The following is a 20,368-nucleotide window of genomic DNA, read 5'->3' as shown; positions in this document are numbered from 1 at the left end:
CCTGTATCTTTGTAGTGACCGTGTGTATTGATACACCATCCAAAGTGTAATTAATAACTTCACCATGCTCAAAGGGATATTCAATGGGGTTTTTTAACCAATAGGTGCCCTTCTTTTCGAGGTTTTGGGAATCCTCCCTGGTCTTTGTGGTTGAATCCGTGTTTGAAATTCACTGTTCAACTGAGGGATCTTACAGATACATTGTATGTGTGGGCTACAGAGATGAGGCAGTCATTCAAAAATCATGTTAAATGTAGTCAGGTAGTAAAAGCTGAGCACGACTCCAACACCATCATTAAGTTTGCTGACGACATGGCGGTGGTTGGCCTGATCACCGACGACGATGAGGCAGTCTATGTGGAAGAGGTCAGTTACCTGGCAGTGTGGTGCCAGGACAACAACATCTCCCTCAACGTCAGAAAGAGAAAGGAGGTGATCGTGGACTACAGGAAACTGAGGGCCGAGCACGCCCCCATCCACATCGACAGGGCTGAAAGTGGAGCGGGTCGAGAGCTTCAAGTTTCTCGGTGTCCACATCAGTAAGGAATTATCATGGTCCACACACATCAACACAGTCGTGAAGAGGGCACGACAACGCCTTTTCCCCCTCAGGAGGCTGAAAAGATTTGCCATGGGCCCACAGAACCTCAAAAAGTTATACAGCTGCACCATTGAGAGCATCTTGACTGGCTTCATCACCGCTTGGTATGGCAACTGCTTGTCATCCGACTGCAAGGTGTTACAGAGGGTAGTGCGTCAGTACTTCACTGGAGCCAAGCTTCCTGCCATCCAGGACCTCTATACCAGGCGGTGTCAGAGGAAGGCCCTATAAATTGTAAAAGACTCCAGCCACCCAAGTCATAGACTGTTCTCACTGATACCGCACGGTAAGCGGTACCGATGGAACCAACAGGACCCTTACCAGCTTCTACCCCCCAAGCCATAAGACTGACTGCTAAATAGTTTATAAAATAGTTAACAAATAGCTGCCCTGGACTATCTGCATTGACCCTTTTTGCACTAACTCTTTTGACTCATCACATACGCTGCTGTTACTGTTTATTGTCTATCCTGTTGACTAGTCACTTTGTCCCTACCTACAGTGGGGTCTGAAATTATTGACACCTATGATAATGACTGTATCTTGTTAAACAAAATACCATTCTCTGAGGAATTGTATTGGTATAAAATAATATAATTTCCCAATTGATTTGAGCATACAATATAGCTCAGTATTTTAATTATTTTATTTAAAAATGTGTTTCACAAAAAGGTAGGGGTCAAAATTATTGACACCCCTAAAGATACTTATAAATAAATTAGTCAAAAGTGTAGTATTTGATCCCGTATTCCTATAGCACGCAATGACGACGTCAAGCTTGTGACTCTACAAACATGTTGGATGCATTTGCAGTTTGTTTTGGTTGTGTTTCAAATTAATGAATTGTCAGCAGCATACCACCCTGCATCCCACTGCTGGCTTGCCTCTGAAGCTAAGCAGGGTTGGTCCTGGATGGGAGACCAGATGCTGCTGGAAGTGGTGTTGGAGGGCTTGTAGGAGGCACTCTTTCCTCTGGTATAAAGAACATATCCCAATTGCCCCAGGGCAGTGATTGGGGACATTGCCATGTGTAGAGTGCCGTCCTTCGGATGGGAAGTTAAACGGGTGTCCTGACTCTCTGTGGTCATTAAAGATCCCATGGCACTTATCGTAGGGGTGGTAACCCCGGTGTCCTGGCTAAATTCCCAATTTGGCCCTCATACCATCATTGCCACCTAATCATCCTCAGCTTTCAATTGGCTCATTCATCTCCCCTGTAACTATTCCCCAGGTCGTTGCTGTAAATGAGAATGTGTTCTCAGTCAACTTACCTCGTAAAATAAGGGTTAAAATGTTTTGTCACTTTTATTATAAACAAAAATAGAATATGTTTCTGAACAAAAAGTTGCAGAGGGTCAAAGGTCATACCCCCAAGACATGCTAACCTCTCACCATTACCAAAAGCGAGGTTAGCATGTCTTGGGGTATGATCTTTGACCATCTGTAACTTTCTCACTCAACCCCTGAGGGTAATCAATGTCTTGTTTATGACCACAAACACTAAAACGCCGGGCCAAACTCCACAGGGTGAAGCAGGGTGTTTTATATAGAAAACACTAAAAGAGAAAACTAGCTGGGATCACGAACGTGGAGCCCTGACACGCATGCACTCACTCACGCACACACACACAGAATATGGGGAGGGTGTTGGTAGCGTGTGAGAGGTTGGGCCGTACCCAGAATCCTTAGCTGGCGCTTTTATAGCTTATGGGTTTTCTCTAACCAAAACCGTCTCTTTCTTGTTGACAACTGTTATTTTCACTAACGTATAGCACAGGGGTGTCAAACTCATTTTAGCTCAGGGGCCACATGGAGGAAAATCTATTCCCAAGTGGGCCGGACCGGTAAAATCATGGTATATATAACTTAAAAACAACAACTTCAGATTGTTTTAACATTTACATTTTAGTCATTTAGCAGACGCTCTTATCCAGAGCGACTTACAGTTAGTGAATACCTTTTTTTATTTTTTTTCATACTGGTCCCCCATGGGAATCGAACCCACAACCCTGGCGTTGCAAACACCATGCTCTATCAACTGAGCTACATCCCTGCCAGCCATTCCCTCCCCTACCCTGGACAACTGTGCGCTGCCCATGAGTCTCCCGGTCGCGGCCGGCTGCGACAGAGCCTGGATTTGAACCAGGATCTCTAGTGGCACAGCTAGCACTGTGATGCAGTGCCTTAGACCACTGCACCACTCAGGAGAACTACATAAAACATAAAGCTGGAGCCTGAGGACAGTGTGTCCAAAATAGTACAAGCACACCATCACTATTAATCATAAAACACCTAAAGTTTATTTGAAAATTCTAAAGAAAAAGAACACACAAACACACAATGCCTCAGTGATTAACAGAACTGTTTCACAGATCACAGAACTATATCAGGGTGTCATTTCTCAGGCAGAAATGTAGATAAAAATAATGAAATCCTGTTCCCCAAACAAGTGCAAGAATCACAGAGTCAAGAATAGGTTAAATATACAAATAAAATCAATTAAAAACAATAGCATATCAACATAAAAACATATAAACATAAAGCTGGAGCCTGAGGACAGTGTGTCCAAAAGCACAACATCACTATTAATCATAAAACACCAAGTTATTTGAAAGTTCTGAGGACAAAGAACACACAAACACACAATGCCTCAGTGATTCACAGAAGTATATCACAGATCACAGAACTATATCAGGTGTCTCATGCAGCACTTTAAGTGGGGTTGCACATAGTTTATTTGACTCCTGATACCTGGCATCTTTTAGCACCAGCACATCAATATCAGGCGTCACATCCTGAGTGGCAGCCAACTTCAGGATGTGATTCAAGTGCTTGTCCGTGAGCCTTGAGCGCAGCTTTGTTTTATTTATGCTCATTACAGAGAACTTGCTCACAAAGATATGTGGTTCCAAACATGCACAACAGTTTTGCGCGAGGGCTGTCAAGTTGAGGTAACCTGTCAAGAGATTCTGATAAAATGTGTCCAAGCCAGCTGCGGCAAATTTGCCCTTCAAATCCGAGTCACACTGCAAGTCTATTATTTCAAGTTGGATGCTGACGGGCAGATCAGAGGGATTCACGGTGAATGGCGAGCAAAAAACGTTGAAGTCTTTCTCCAGTTCACCAAAAATCTGAAAGCGTTACTCAAACTCCCGTAACAGTCCCTTATTTTATCTTTGAACCGCTTCATGTCTGCCACATGTTGGGTCGCGCACATTTTTCAGACAGGGAAATGAGCTGCATCACCAACGGCGAGTTGCGTCTCCCACAATGACAGCTTCAACGAAAGAACGATGCTGTCATAATACTGTGACAACTTTGTTGCGCCCTTGCAGCTGTTTGTTCAAGTTATTCAGGTGCTCTGTAACATCCACCATAAATGCAAGGTCCTGCATCCATTCTGACGGAATGAAATTCTAACACTCCTTTTCTTCCATGAACTGTTCAATTTCTTCTAAGTAAATCAAAGAAACGCCTCAACAGCACCTCGGCTTAACCATCTTACCTCAGTGTGGTATGGCAGGCCATAGATGTGGTCTTTCTCTCTGAGAAGGCTGTCAAACTGACGGTGATTCAGGCTTCTGGATCGGATGAAATTAACAGTTTGGATGACCACCTTCATGACGTTATCCATCTTTAATGACTTGCAACACAAAAGCCTCCTGGTGCAAAATAGTGAAAAAGTCAAAAAATCACGTCCTCCATTTGCAGATTGCACTTTCTCTCTGAACTTTGTCACAACGCCTGCTTTTTTCCCAATCATTGAGGGCGCACCATCTGTAGCCAGGCTGACAGCGCCGACCAGTCCACTCCGACCCTGTCCAGCGCGTCGACGAGTGCGGTGAAAATATCAGCTGCTGTCGTTGTATCTGTCATCGGTACCAACTCCCACGAACTCCTCGGGTGACGGTCAATGTGTCATCAACTCCGTGGATGAAAATGGCCAGTTTTGCAACATCTGTAATGTCCGTGCTTTCATCAATTGCAACCGAAAACGCAATAAATGACTTTACTTTTTGCTTCTACTGGCTGTCCAAATCCACTGAAAGATCGGAAATCCTGTCTGCTAACTATGTTTCTTGTCAGGCTGATATTTACAAAAGCCTGACGCTTTTCAGGGCACACAAACTCCGCTGCCTTCATCATGCATGTTTTTACAAATTCACCCTCACTAAATGGTTTTGAAGCCACTGCGATTTCATTAGCAATGAGTTAGCTAGCTTTCACTGCAGCGTCACTGATGTCTCTGGCTGTGAGTAAACACAGACTGCTGTTTCTTCAGACCCGTAACAGTTCATTCACCTTCTCTCTTCTCCGCTGTCCTTGAAAGTTTGTCATATTTGTCGGCACGAAGACTCACATAGTGGCGACGGTTATATTCTTTCAGCACTGCAACATGCTGTGAACACACCAAACATACAGCTTTCCCATTGAATTCCGTGAATAAATAGGAGGATGACCATTTTTCTTGGAACACTCTGCACTCTGCGTCCACTTTTCTCTTTTGACAGAGACATATTGGGGCAATGAGGGTGCCAAAGCACATAATGTTAAAAGTAGAAGCCGTAATAAATATCGCGGGCAAAACAAAGTAGCTCATCCGGACTGGCTGCAAGTGCTTGACGTACTTGCTCTGCCCCGGTATAAACAGTTTGCTTGCTTAACACAATTGCTATTGCGCCATCCAGTGGACGCAATTGGAACAGCAGTTTATTTTATTGAAAAATTGCAGCACATTTTTATACTTTACAAAATCATCTCGCGGGCCGGATTAAACCCGTTTGCGGGCCTGATCCGGACGTTTGACACCCCTGGTATAGCATATATCACTAACGTATAGCTTTATATCATTAATGTATAGCATATACGCTAAGACGTACACACAGGGGAATTCGGAAATATGGTTTATGGTGCCTGTCAAATATGATTACCATCAATCAAACTACCAAATGGAATGGAACTGTGCTATAGAGAGAGAGATGGAAGGTCTAAATTATAACTACTATTTTCTTGCTTGAAAACATACAGACAATATTTACTGTCTGTAATTGACTGAGAGTACAGTGACTTAAGTGTGTCCATAATAGAGAGAGCGTGACAGTCACTGTGGTAACATCCATCCTAATGGGTGACAGATAGCTTAGCGGTTAGCGAAGCAAGCCAGCAACCGGAAGTTTGCCAGTTCTAATCCCGGGTCCGACGGACAAAATCTGGTAGGAAAGTGACCTGGCAGCTGGAGGGTTGCTGGTATCAAATCCTAGATGCCATTGCCTGCCGTTGTGCCCTTGAGCTGTCGGGCACTTAACCCAACAGCTCCCCGGGCAGCCAGTTTTGGCAGCCCCCCGGCACGTCTCCAAAAGCGGAAGTAGAATTCGGTTGGATCTTAATCTTAATGCCACAATTCCCTCCTGTTTTTTCGATGTTGCTGTGCTTCCAGCAGAGGGCAGCAATCTCATGTCTATGAGAGAATTAGAGAGAACGTGGTAGTAAATATCGTATATATACTGTAGTTTACTTGGTATTTGTAGAAAGGGTGAAAACAGAAATGAAGAAAGTAATTAAGATTAAGGTCACTTTATAGTCCAACCGCCTTCCACTTTATCCAAACCCCCCCGAAAGACACACATACAGATTGGAGTGGTGGGCTGCCACACTGGGCGCCCGTGGAGCAGTTGTTGTGGGGGGGGTTAAGTGCCCGTGGGGGGTATCAAGTGCCCTTGCTCAATGGCATCTAGGCACACACACAGCCCCAGAGAGGGTCAGACAGAGGGCTCAGAAAAGACTTGAGTAATGTATATGAACAGGAAATGTATAGAATGTATAGAAAACATGATGTCAGATGAGATGAATGTCAAGGGACGAGAGAGAAAGCGAGAAAGCGAGAGAAAGAGACAGAGAGAGGGAGAGGGAAGGGAGAGGGAGAGAGAGAGAGCGAGAGAGCGAGAGAGCGAGCAGAGAGCGAGAGGCGAGAGAGAGGAGAGGGAGAGGGAGAGGGAGAGGAGAGGAGAGGGAGAGGGAGAGAGCGAGAGAGGAGAGGGGGGGAGAGAGGGAGGGAGGGGAGCGAGAGAGAGAGGAGAGGAGAGGAGAGGGAGAGGGAGAGGGAGAGAGAGGGAGAGGAGGAGAGGGAGAGAGAGAGAGAGAGAGGAGAGAGAGAGAGAGAGAGAGAGAGAGGGAGAGGGAGAGGGAGAGGGAGGGGGAAGAGAGAGAGAGAGAGAGAGAGAGAGAGAGAGAGAGAGAGGAGAGAGGGAGAGAGGGAGAGGGAGAGGGAGAGGGAGAGGGAGAGGAGAGGGAGAGGGAGAGGGATAGAGAGAGAGAGGGAGAGAGAGAGGGAGAGAAAGAGAGAGAATTATTACTATGAAAGGAAGTAATTATGTCTGGCCTGAAGCCTACATGTCTCTGCTGTTGGTTAATTCCCAGATATGACAGCTCCAAATGCCACTAATGATTCCCAGAATATAAAAGACCCAACCCAAATAAACAGCCTATTCTCTCAGAGTCAGATATCGCACACACACGCACACACACGCGCACACACACAGAGCCACACAGAGCCACACAGAGCCCTGTCACTACAGTGTTATAATGCCTCTGGAATAATATTTCACAATGATCTGATCAGTCATTTAAAAGTTAAAACATCTTAAACCATAATACCTTGGAGAAAAATACTTGCAGACAGTTCCCGAAAACACCAACTGGGAATAAAATAAATAAAAATAAATGTTTTTCCTCTAGCTATTTTAAATTAGAGCAAATTCCACAGCACAACTGTTGCGCGAAACTCAATGTGCTTTTTGACCCTCTACGTTTTCCATTGGAGGGCTGGTCTCAAAACAACACTGCTGTCACAGAGTAAGTTGAAAGACAAAACAAAGTTCTCCACTTCACTGCACTGATTATATAAGCTAACATGCTAGCTAGTTTGCTTATACAAGCATGACAGTGACAGCCATAGATTTAGATAATTAAAAGAAAGAATACTGCTGTAAAGCCCATCATGGGTAATGGAGAACTACTTTAAAAACTTCGTAAGCAAGTTAATTTGTTGATTCACTAGCTAGCTAGCGAGCTAGGCTTAGCTAACGTGAGTTAGCTAGAGATTAGTGTGCTTCTGGATGGGAAAGCTAGACAGCTAACTAGCTACGTGTCGTGCTTTTGAAAAATGTAATAGCTAACCATGTAATAATGACGTAGCTAATAACGTTTTCATCCAGTAGGTATAACGTTATTACTGTAACTTGTATCCTATACTGTTAAAATCGTATTTGCTTCTAGTTAGTTATTGCAGCATGAAAAGCTGACAGGTTGCTGCCAGCTCAACGTTAGCTAGCTAAACTTTATACTGCCAACTTAAGTTGTATGAAATATACTTAGTAAACAAAGACATTAACCTGATCATTGCAAAAAATTATTCCTTCCTCCTAGATTGGACATTGACAGTGATTTACAATAAATGCCTTAAAATGGAGAAGCCACAATGATGATGGAGGACCAGAAGAGGTGCTGTAGCCACACACACCACACTCACATGTTCAATGCCAAGGGTCTGTCTCTGGTGCTGTTTCATTGCCAAGGGTCTGTCTCTGGTGCTGTTTCAATGCCAAGGGTCTGTCTCTGGTGCTGTTTCAATGCCAAGGGTCTGTCTCTGGTGCTGTTTCAATGCCAAGGGTCTGTCTCTGGTGCTGTTTCAATGCCAAGGGTCTGTCTCTGGTGCTGTTTCAATGCCAAGGGTCTGTCTCTGGTGCTGTTTCAATGCCAAGGGTCTGTCTCTGGTGCTGTTTCAATGCCAAGGGTCTGTCTCTGGTGCTGTTTCAATGCCAAGGGTCTGTCTCTGGTGCTGTTTCAATGCCAAGGGTCTGTCTCTGGTGCTGTTTCAATGCCAAGGGTCTGTCTCTGGTGCTGTTTCAATGCCAAGGGTCTGTCTCTGGTGCTGTTTCAATGCCAAGGGTCTGTCTCTGGTGCTGTTTCAATGCCAAGGGTCTGTCTCTGGTGCTGTTTCAATGCCAAGGGTCTGTCTCTGGTGCTGTTTCAATGCCAAGGGTCTGTCTCTGGTGCTGTTTCAATGCCAAGGGTCTGTCTATGGTGTTGAGACTGTAGTGACAGAGTTGTCTGTCTGTCTGTCTGTCATCTCCTTCAGTCCAGTGACGGAGGAAAGCTCAAGAGAACGAGGCCTGCTCCACCTATGGAGGGGCTACTGCAGTAGTGTTACCCCCGAACGGGTGCTTCTGGCCCAGCCAGTCCTCCAGGCTGCCCTGGGCACCAGCCATGGTGTCCTCCTGGCCGAAGGTGAGACTTCTCTTTTGGAGTCTTATAAGAGAAATGCGTAATAAGATAAACAAATGCGGTAACACTTTCTATGAACTTCATATGCACACTGCTTTATAACGTCATTTGTAATGTATTATAATACACTTATAATGAGTTATAACAGTGTCCATATGTAGCGTAGATATTTTAATAGTGAGTAAGATTTCCACTGTATTCATCAATTACACTTTCATTACACATGTCAAATATACTTGAACATTATACAATTTGTGATAACCTGATAAAGACCACTGTATACCTGCTCTCTTCACCATCCTGTTTCTCTCCAGGTGGGCTGGTGTACAGCTTCGGGGACCTGACTTGGAGGCAGGGCCTGAGGGTTCTTCCTACTGACCCTCTCCTGGAGTCTGTCCTCTCTGGTCAATGTGTCGTGTCTGTAGCTGCAGGCTCCTTCCACTGTGCGGCCGTCACACAGGAAGGGGCTGTGTACATGTGGGGAGAGAACTCCTCAGGGCAGTGTGGTCTGTTAGCGAGAGGCCTGGTCCCAGATCCAAGCCCCATCAGTATGGTGGACTCTGAGACTGTCCCTCCACAGGTGATATATCTGTTTTGATTCTTATTTTCATGACGAAACACTAAATCCAAGATTATATAAAACTAATCAGACATCTTTGAAAACAACAGATGAAACAATGACACTAGCTGGGCTTCCATCCAACTAGCGACAGTTTTTCATGCAAATATTCTAAAATCGGCATTTTAATAATAATAATAATTAGTAATAACAATAATAAAACAATTTTTTTTAGCAGACGCTCTTATCCAGAATGACTTACAGGAGCAATTATGGTTAAGTGCCTTCCTCGAGGGCACATCGACAGATTCTTTACCTAGTCGGCTCGGGGATTAGAACCAGCGACCTTTCGGTTACTGGCACAACGCTCTTAACCACTAAGCTACCTGCCGCCCCATTTTCCCACCAGTAATGTGTTTCCATCAAATTGACTTGTTGAGGATAAAAGGCGTGATGACGTAGTGTACACTTACGTTAAGTTAAATGGGTTTCCATCTCTACTGATGGTTTTGTCACGAATAAAAGTTGCCCTAATCAACTGCATGCTTTCCCAATGAGTCGTAGTGGGGAGGACCACACAACATGTAATCGCGTCACTCCCAAGTTTGCTTCCATATGATGGTTGTTATGTCAATATTTGCGCAATAAAAGCGGTTTCCAGCGCCATTTCTCACATAATACCTTTTACAGACACAAAAAGATCCCACCTTTGTTTAGCCTATTTTGTTTTGTCGACATTTGTGAGTTTACCGACAAATTAGCGGTAGCCATCAGGCCTGTCGTCGTTATCCGAAATGTACTTTACTCACATAAGAAGGTTGGATGGAAACCTGGTGAGAAGTACTGTCTTTACGGTACTGTATATACTGTCTTTACGGTACTGTATATACTATCTTTACTGTACTGTATATACTGTCTTTACGGTACTGTATATACTGTCTTTACGGTACTGTATATACTGTCTTTACTGTACTGTATATACTGTCTTTACGGTACTGTATATACTATCTTTACTGTTCTGTATATACTGTCTTTACGGTACTGTATATACTGTCTTTACGGTACTGTATATACTGTCTTTACGGTACTGTATATACTGTCTTTACGGTACTGTATATACTGTCTTTACGGTACTGTATATACTGTCTTTACGGTACTGTATATACTGTCTTTACGGTACTGTATATACTGTCTTTACTGTTCTGTATATACTGTCTTTACTGTTCTGTATATACTGTCTTTACTGCTCTGTATATACTGTCTTTACTGTTCTGTATATACTGTCTTTACGGTACTGTATATACTGTCTTTACGGTACTGTATATACTGTCTTTACTGTTCTGTATATACTGTCTTTACTGTTCTGTATATACTGTCTTTACATCATTTTACATTTAAGTCATTTAGCAGACGCTCTTTTCCAGAGCGACTTACAGGAGATTAGGGTTAATGCCTTGCTCGCACATCACAGATTTCACCTAGTCGGCTTATTAGAACCAGCGACCTTTCGGTTACTGGCAAACGCTCTTAACCACTAAGCTACCTGTCGCCCCATATACAGTACCGTACTGTATATACTATCTTTACGGTACTGTATATACTGTCTTTACTGTTCTGTATATACTGTCTTTACTGTTCTGTATATACTGTCTTTACGGTACTGTATATACTGTCTTTACGGTACTGTATATACTGTCTTTACGGTACTGTATATACTGTCTTTACGGTACTGTATATACTGTCTTTACGGTACTGTATATACTATCTTTACGGTACTGTATATACTGTCTTTACGGTACTGTATATACTGTCTTTACGGTACTGTATATACTGTCTTTACTGTTCTGTATATACTGTCTTTACGGTACTGTATATACTGTCTTTACTGTTCTGTATATACTATCTTTACGGTACTGTATATACTGTCTTTACGGTACTGTATATACTGTCTTTACGGTACTGTATATACTGTCTTTACTGCTCTGTATATACTGTCTTTACGGTACTGTATATACTATATTTACGGTACTGTATATACTGTCTTTACAGTACTGTATATACTGTCTTTACTGTTCTGTATATACTGTCTTTACGGTACTGTATATACTATCTTTACGGTACTGTATATACTGTCTTTACTGTTCTGTATATACTGTCTTTACGGTACTGTATATACTGTCTTTACGGTACTGTATATACTGTCTTTACGGTACTGTATATACTGTCTTTACGGTACTGTATATACTGTCTTTACTGTTCTGTATATACTGTCTTTACGGTACTGTATATACTGTCTTTACTGTTCTGTATATACTGTCTTTACTGTTCTGTATATACTGTCTTTACTGCTCTGTATATACTGTCTTTACTGTTCTGTATATACTGTCTTTACGGTACTGTATATACTATCTTTACGGTACTGTATATACTGTCTTTACGGTACTGTATATACTGTCTTTACGGTACTGTATATACTGTCTTTACTGTTCTGTATATACTGTCTTTACGGTACTGTATATACTGTCTTTACTGTTCTGTATATACTGTCTTTACGGTACTGTATATACTGTCTTTACGGTACTGTATATACTGTCTTTACGGTACTGTATATACTGTCTTTACTGCTCTGTATATACTGTCTTTTCTGTTCTGTATATACTGTCTTTACGGTACTGTATATACTATCTTTACGGTACTGTGTCTTTACGGTACTGTATATACTGTCTTTACTGTTCTGTATATACTGTCTTTACGGTACTGTATATACTATCTTTACGGTACTGTATATACTGTCTTTACGGTACTGTATATACTGTCTTTACGGTACTGTATATACTGTCTTTACGGTACTGTATATACTGTATTTACGGTACTGTATATACTGTCTTTACGGTACTGTATATACTGTCTTTACTGTTCTGTATATACTGTCTTTACTGTTCTGTATATACTGTCTTTACGGTACTGTATATACTGTCTTTACGGTACTGTATATACTGTCTTTACGGTACTGTATATACTGTCTTTACGGTACTGTATATACTGTCTTTACGGTACTGTATATACTGTCTTTACGGTACTGTATATACTGTCTTTACTGTTCTGTATATACTGTCTTTACGGTACTGTATATACTGTCTTTACTGTTCTGTATATACTGTCTTTACGGTACTGTATATACTATCTTTACGGTACTGTATATACTGTCTTTACGGTACTGTATATACTGTCTTTACGGTACTGTATATACTGTCTTTACGGTACTGTATATACTGTCTTTACTGCTCTGTATATACTGTCTTTACTGTTCTGTATATACTGTCTTTACTGCTCTGTATATACTGTCTTTACTGCTCTGTATATACTGTCTTTACTGTTCTGTATATACTGTCTTTACGGTACTGTATATACTGTCTTTACGGTACTGTATATACTGTCTTTACGGTACTGTATATACTGTCTTTACGGTACTGTATATACTGTCTTTACTGTACTGTATATACTGTCTTTACTGTACTGTATATACTGTCTTTACGGTACTGGTTAAGAACCCTTCTGTCTATATTCTGTCTGTCTGTTCTGGTTAAGAACCCTTCTGTCTATATTCTGTCTGTCTATTCTGGTTAAGAACCCTTCTGTCTATATTCTGTCTGTCTATTCTGGTTAAGAACCCTTCTGTCTATATTCTGTCTGTCTATTCTGGTTAAGAACCCTTCTGTCTATATTCTGTCTGTCTCTGTGGTCCTCTGTAGCTCAATTGGTAGAGCATGGCGCTTTAACGCCAGGGTAGTGGGTTCGATCCCCGGACCACCCTATACGTAAAAATGTATGCACACATGACTGTAAGTCGCTTTGGATAAAAGCGTCTGCTAAATGGCATATTATTATTATTATATTAAGAACCCTTCTGTCTATATTCTGTCTGTCTATTCTGGTTATGAACCCTTCTGTCTATATTATGTCTGTCTATTCTGGTTAAGAACCCTTCTGTCTATATTCTGTCTATTCTGGTTAAGAACCCTTCTGTCTATATTCTGTCTGTCTATTCTGGTTATGAACCCTTCTGTCTACATTCTGTCTGTCTATTCTGGTTATGAACCCTTCTGTCTATATTCTGTGTGTCTATTCTGGTTAAGAACCCTTCTGTCTATATTCTGTCTGTCTGTTCTGGTTATGAACCCTTCTGTCTATATTCTGTCTGTTCTGGTTATGAACCCTTCTGTCTATATTCTGTCTGTCTGTTCTGGTTAAGAACCCTTCTGTCTATATTATGTCTGTCTAATCTGGTTATGAACCCTTCTGTCTATATTCTGTCTGTCTGTTCTGGTTATGAACCCTTCTGTCTATATTCTGTCTGTCTATTCTGATTATGAACCCTTCTGTCTATATTCTGTCTGTTCTGGTTAAGAACCCTTCTGTCTATATTCTGTCTGTTCTGGTTATGAACCCTTCTGTCTATATTCTGTCTGTTCTGGTTAAGAACATTTCTGTCTATATTCTGTCTGTCTGTTCTGGTTAAGAACCCTTCTGTCTATATTCTGTCTGTCTGTTCTGGTTAAGAACCCTTCTGTCTATATTCTGTCTGTTCTGGTTAAGAACCCTTCTGTCTATATTCTGTCTATTCTGGTTAAGAACCCTTCTGTCTATATTCTGTCTGTCTATTCTGGTTATGAACCCTTCTGTCTATATTATATCTGTCTGTTCTGGTTATGAACCCTTCTGTCTATATTCTGTCTGTCTGTTCTGGTTAAGAACCCTTCTGTCTATATTCTGTCTGTCTGTTCTGGTTATGAACCCTTCTGTCTATATTCTGTCTGTCTGTTCTGGTTAAGAACCCTTCTGTCTATATTCTGTCTATTCTGGTTAAGAACCCTTCTGTCTAAATTCTGTCTGTCTGTTCTGGTTAAGAACCCTTCTGTCTATATTCTGTCTGTCTATTCTGGTTAAGAACCCTTCTGTCTATATTCTGTCTGTCTGTTCTGGTTAAGAACCCTTCTGTCTATATTCTGTCTGTCTATTCTGGTTAAGAACCCTTCTGTCTATATTCTGTCTGTCTATTCTGGTTAAGAACCCTTCTGTCTATATTCTGTCTGTCTCTTCTGGTTATGAACCCTTCTGTCTATATTCTGTCTGTCTCTTCTGGTTATGAACCCTTCTGTCTATATTCTGTCTGTTCTGGTTAAGAACCCTTCTGTCTATATTCTGTCTGTCTGTTCTGGTTAAGAACCCTTCTGTCTATATTCTGTCTATTCTGGTTAAGAACCCTTCTGTCTATATTCTGTCTGTTCTGGTTATGAACCCTTCTGTCTATATTTTGTCTGTTCTGGTTATGAACCCTTCTGTCTATATTCTGTCTGTTCTGGTTCAAGAACCATTCTGTCTATATTCTGTATGTCTGTTCTGGTTAAGAACCCTTCTGTCTATATTCTGTCTGTCTGTTCTGGTTAAGAACCCTTCTGTCTATATTCTGTCTGTCTATTCTGTTATGAACCCTTCTGTCTATATTCTGTCTATTCTGGTTATGAACCCTTCTGTCTATATTCTGTCTGTCTATTCTAATTAAGAACCCTTCTGTCTATATTCTGTCTGTTCTGGTTAAGAACCCTTCTGTCTATATTCTGTCTGTCTGTTCTGGTTAAGAACCCTTCTGTCTATATTCTGTCTGTTCTGGTTAAGAACCCTTCTGTCTATATTCTGTCTGTCTATTCTGGTTATGAACCCTTCTGTCTATATTCTGTCTATTCTGGTTATGAACCCTTCTGTCTATATTCTGTCTGTCTATTCTGGTTAAGAACCCTTCTGTCTATATTCTGTCTGTCTGTTCTGGTTAAGAACCCTTCTGTCTATATTCTGTCTATTCTGGTTATGAACCCTTCTGTCTATATTCTGTCTGTCTGTTCTGGTTAAGAACCCTTCTGTCTATATTCTGTCTGTCTGTTCTAATTAAGAACCCTTCTGTCTATATTCTGTCTGTTCTGGTTAAGAACCCTTCTGTCTATATTCTGTCTGTCTGTTCTGGTTAAGAACCCTTCTGTCTATATTCTGTCTGTTCTGGTTAAGAACCCTTCTGTCTATATTCTGTCTGTCTATTCTGGTTATGAACCCTTCTGTCTATATTCTGTCTATTCTGGTTATGAACCCTTCTGTCTATATTCTGTCTGTCTATTCTGGTTAAGAACCCTTCTGTCTATATTCTGTCTGTTCTGGTTAAGAACCCTTCTGTCTATATTCTGTCTATTCTGGTTATGAACCCTTCTGTCTATATTCTGTCTGTCTGTTCTGGTTAAGAACCCTTCTGTCTATATTCTGTCTGTCTGTTCTGATTAAGAACCCTTCTGTCTATATTCTGTCTGTTCTGGTTAAGAACCCTTCTGTCTATATTCTGTCTGTCTGTTCTGGTTAAGAACCCTTCTGTCTATATTCTGTCTATTCTGGTTAAGAACCCTTCTGTCTATATTCTGTCTGTTCTAGTTATGAACCCTTCTGTCTATATTTTGTCTGTTCTGGTTATGAACCCTTCTGTCTATATTCTGTCTGTTCTGGTTAAGAACCCATTCTGTCTATATTCTGTATGTCTGTTCTGGTTAAGAACCCTTCTGTCTATATTCTGTCTGTCTGTTCTGGTTAAGAACCCTTCTGTCTATATTCTGTCTGTCTATTCTGGTTATGAACCCTTCTGTCTATATTCTGTCTATTCTGGTTATGAACCCTTCTGTCTATATTCTGTCTGTCTATTCTGGTTAAGAACCCTTCTGTCTATATTCTGTCTGTTCTGGTTTAAGAACCCTTCTGTCTATATTCTGTCTATTCTGGTTATGAACCCTTCTGTCTATATTCTGTCTGTCTGTTCTGGTTAAGAACCCTTCTGTCTATATTCTGTCTGTCTGTTCTGATTAAGAACCCTTCTGTCTATATTCTGTCTGTTCTGGTTAAGAACCCTTCTGTCTATATTCTGTCTGTCTGTTCTGGTTAAGAACCCTTCTGTCTATATTCTGTCTGTTCTGGTTAAGAACCCTTCTGTCTATATTCTGTCTGTCTATTCTGGTTGAACCCTTCTGTCTATATTCTGTCTATTCTGGTTATGAACCCTTCTGTCTATATTCTGTCTGTCTGTTCTGGTTAAGAACCCTTCTGTCTATATTCTGTCTGTCTGTTCTGATTAAGAACCCTTCTGTCTATATTCTGTCTGTTCTGGTTAAGTACCCTTCTGTCTATATTCTGTCTGTCTGTTCTGGTTAAGAACCCTTCTGTCTATATTCTGTCTATTCTGGTTAAGAACCCTTCTGTCTATATTCTGTCTGTTCTGGTTATGAACCCTTCTGTCTATATTTCTGTCTGTTCTGGTTATGAACCCTTCTGTCTATATTCTGTCTGTTCTGGTTAAGAACCATTCTGTCTATATTCTGTATGTCTGTTCTGGTTAAGAACCCTTCTGTCTATATTCTGTCTGTCTGTTCTGGTTAAGAACCCTTCTGTCTATATTCTGTCTGTCTATTCTGGTTATGAACCCTTCTGTCTATATTCTGTCTATTCTGGTTATGAACCCTTCTGTCTATATTCTGTCTGTCTATTCTGGTTAAGAACCCTTCTGTCTATATTCTGTCTGTTCTGGTTAAGAACCCCCTTCTGTCTATATTCTGTCTATTCTAGTTATGAAACCCTTCTGTCTATATTCTGTCTGTCTGTTCTGGTTAAGAACCCTTCTGTCTATATTCTGTCTGTCTGTTCTGATTAAGAACCCTTCTGTCTATATTCTGTCTGTTCTGGTTAAGAACCCTTCTGTCTATATTCTGTCTGTCTGTTCTGGTTAAGAACCCTTCTGTCTATATTCGTGTCTGTTCTGGTTAAGAACCCTTCTGTCTATATTCTGTCTGTCTATTCTGGTTATGAACCCTTCTGTCTATATTCTGTCTATTCTGGTTATGAACCCTTCTGTCTATATTCTGTCTGTCTATTCTGGTTAAGAACCCTTCTGTCTATATTCTGTCTGTCTATTCTGGTTAAGAACCATTCTGTCTATATTCTGTCTGTCTGTTCTGGTTATGAACCATTCTGTCTATATTCTGTCTGTCTGTTCTGGTTATGAACCCTTCTGTCTATATTCTGTCTGTTCTGGTTATGAACCCTTCTGTCTATATTCTGTCTGTTTGTTCTGGTTAAGAACCCTTCTGTCTATATTCTGTCTGTCTATTCTGGTTAAGAACCCTTCTGTCTATATTCTGTCTGTCTATTCTGGTTAAGAACCCTTCTGTCTATATTCTGTCTGTTCTGGTTAAGAACCCTTCTGTCTATATTCTGTCTATTCTGGTTATGAACCCTTCTGTCTATATTCTGTCTGTCTGTTCTGGTTAAGAACCCTTCTGTCTATATTCTGTCTGTCTGTTCTGATTAAGAACCCTTCTGTCTATATTCTGTCTGTTCTGGTTAAGAACCCTTCTGTCTATATTCTGTCTGTCTGTTCTGGTTAAGAACCTCTGTCTATATTCTGTCTGTTCTGGTTAAGAACCCTTCTGTCTATATTCTGTCTGTCTATTCTGGTTATGAACCCTTCTGTCTATATTCTGTCTATTCTGGTTATGAACCCTTCTGTCTATATTCTGTCTGTCTGTTCTGGTTAAGAACCCTTCTGTCTATATTCTGTCTGTCTGTTCTGATTAAGAACCCTTCTGTCTATATTCTGTCTGTTCTCGGTTAAGTACCCTTCTGTCTATATTCTGTCTGTCTGTTCTGGTTAAGAACCCTTCTGTCTATATTCTGTCTATTCTGGTTAAGAACCCTTCTGTCTATATTCTGTCTGTTCTGGTTATGAACCCTTCTGTCTATATTTTTGTCTGTTCTGGTTATGAACCCTTCTGTCTATATTCTGTCTGTTCTGGTTAAGAACCATTCTGTCTATATTCTGTATGTCTGTTCTGGTTAAGAACCCTTCTGTCTATATTCTGTCTGTCTGTTCTGGTTAAGAACCCTTCTGTCTATATTCTGTCTGTCTATTCTGGGTTATGAACCCTTCTGTCTATATTCTGTCTATTCTGAGTTATGAACCCTTCTGTCTATATTCTGTCTGTCTATTCTGGTTAAGAACCCTTCTGTCTATATTCTGTCTGTTCTTGTTAAGAACCCTTCTGTCTATATTCTGTCTATTCTGGTTATGAACCCTTCTGTCTATATTCTGTCTGTCTGTTCTGGTTAAGAACCCTTCTGTCTATATTCTGTCTGTCTGTTCTGATTCAAGAACCCTTCTGTCTATATTCTGTCTGTTCTGGTTAAGAACCCTTCTGTCTATATTCTGTCTGTCTGTTCTGGTTAAGAACCCTTCTGTCTATATTCTGTCTGTTCTGGTTAAGAACCCTTCTGTCTATATTCTGTCTGTCTATTCTGGTTATGAACCCTTCTGTCTATATTCTGTCTATTCTGGTTATGAACCCTTCTGTCTATATTCTGTCTGTCTATTCTGGTTAAGAACCCTTCTGTCTATATTCTGTCTGTCTATTCTGGTTAAGAACCATTCTGTCTATATTCTGTCTGTCTGTTCTGGTTATGAACCATTCTGTCTATATTCTGTCTGTCTGTTCTGGTTATGAACCCTTCTGTCTATATTCTGTCTGTTCTGGTTATGAACCCTTCTGTCTATATTCTGTCTGTTTGTTCTGGTTAAGAACCCTTCTGTCTATATTCTGTCTGTCTATTCTGGTTAAGAACCCTTCTGTCTATATTCTGTCTGTCTATTCTGGTTAAGAACCTTTATGTCAATATTCTGTCTATTCTGGTTAAGAACCCTTCTGTCTATATTCTGTCTGTCTGTTCTGGTTAAGAACCCTTCTGTCTATATTCTGTCTGTCTGTTCTGGTTATGAACCCTTCTGTCTATATTCTGTCTATTCTGGTTATGAACCCTTCTGTCTATATTCTGTCTGTCTATTCTGGTTAAGAACCCTTCTGTCTATATTCTGTCTGTTCTGGTTAAGAACCCTTCTGTCTATATTCTGTCTGTTCTGGTTATGAACCCTTCTGTCTATATTCTGTCTATTCTGGTTATGAACCCTTCTGTCTATATTCTGTCTTTCTGGTTAAGAACCCTTCTGTCTATATTCTGTCTATTCTGGTTATGAACCCTTCTGTCTATATTCTGTCTGTCTGTTCTGGTTAAGAACCCTTCTGTCTATATTCTGTCTGTCTATTCTGGTTAAGAACCATTCTGTCTATATTCTGTCTGTCTGTTCTGGTTATGAACCCTTCTGTCTATATTCTGTCTGTCTGTTCTGGTTAAGAACCCTTCTGTCTATATTCTGTCTGTCTGTTCTGATTAAGAACCCTTCTGTCTATATTCTGTCTGTTCTGGTTAAGAACCCTTCTGTCTATATTCTGTCTGTCTGTTCTGGTTAAGAACCCTTCTGTCTATATTCTGTCTATTCTGGTTAAGAACCCTTCTGTCTATATTCTGTCTGTTCTGGTTATGAACCCTTCTGTCTATATTTTGTCTGTTCTGGTTATGAACCCTTCTGTCTATATTCTGTCTGTTCTGGTTAAGAACCATTCTGTCTATATTCTGTATGTCTGTTCTGGTTAAGAACCCTTCTGTCTATATTCTGTCTGTCTGTTCTGGTTAAGAACCCTTCTGTCTATATTCTGTCTGTCTATTCTGGTTATGAACCCTTCTGTCTATATTCTGTCTATTCTGGTTATGAACCCTTCTGTCTATATTCTGTCTGTCTATTCTGGTTAAGAACCCTTCTGTCTATATTCTGTCTGTTCTGGTTAAGAACCCTTCTGTCTATATTCTGTCTATTCTGGTTATGAACCCTTCTGTCTATATTCTGTCTGTCTGTTCTGGTTAAGAACCCTTCTGTCTATATTTCTGTCTGTCTGTTCTGATTAAGAACCCTTCTGTCTATATTCTGTCTGTTCTGGTTAAGAACCCTTCTGTCT

At 40.8% G+C, this 20,368-nt stretch overlaps 1 protein-coding gene across 1 annotated transcript in view; it reads left to right on the top strand.

Moving 5' to 3' along the window:
* Nucleotides 1-8,174: 8,174 nt before the first annotated feature.
* The window catches only part of LOC121558896 (alsin-like), a 115,532-nt gene continuing 103,338 nt past the window's right edge, over nt 8,175-20,368 (top strand). The window contains exons 1-2 of the mRNA XM_045217789.1: nt 8,175-8,887; nt 9,199-9,464. Coding sequence (XP_045073724.1) covers nt 8,230-8,887; nt 9,199-9,464 — 924 coding nt within the window. The 5' untranslated portion in view covers nt 8,175-8,229. The remainder of the gene's footprint in view (nt 8,888-9,198; nt 9,465-20,368) is intronic.

This window comes from Coregonus clupeaformis, unplaced genomic scaffold, assembly GCF_020615455.1.
Source record: "Coregonus clupeaformis isolate EN_2021a unplaced genomic scaffold, ASM2061545v1 scaf1227, whole genome shotgun sequence".
In the NCBI taxonomy this organism is placed as follows: Eukaryota; Metazoa; Chordata; class Actinopteri; order Salmoniformes; family Salmonidae; genus Coregonus; species Coregonus clupeaformis.
This window is presented reverse-complemented; position numbering and strand designations above follow the sequence as displayed.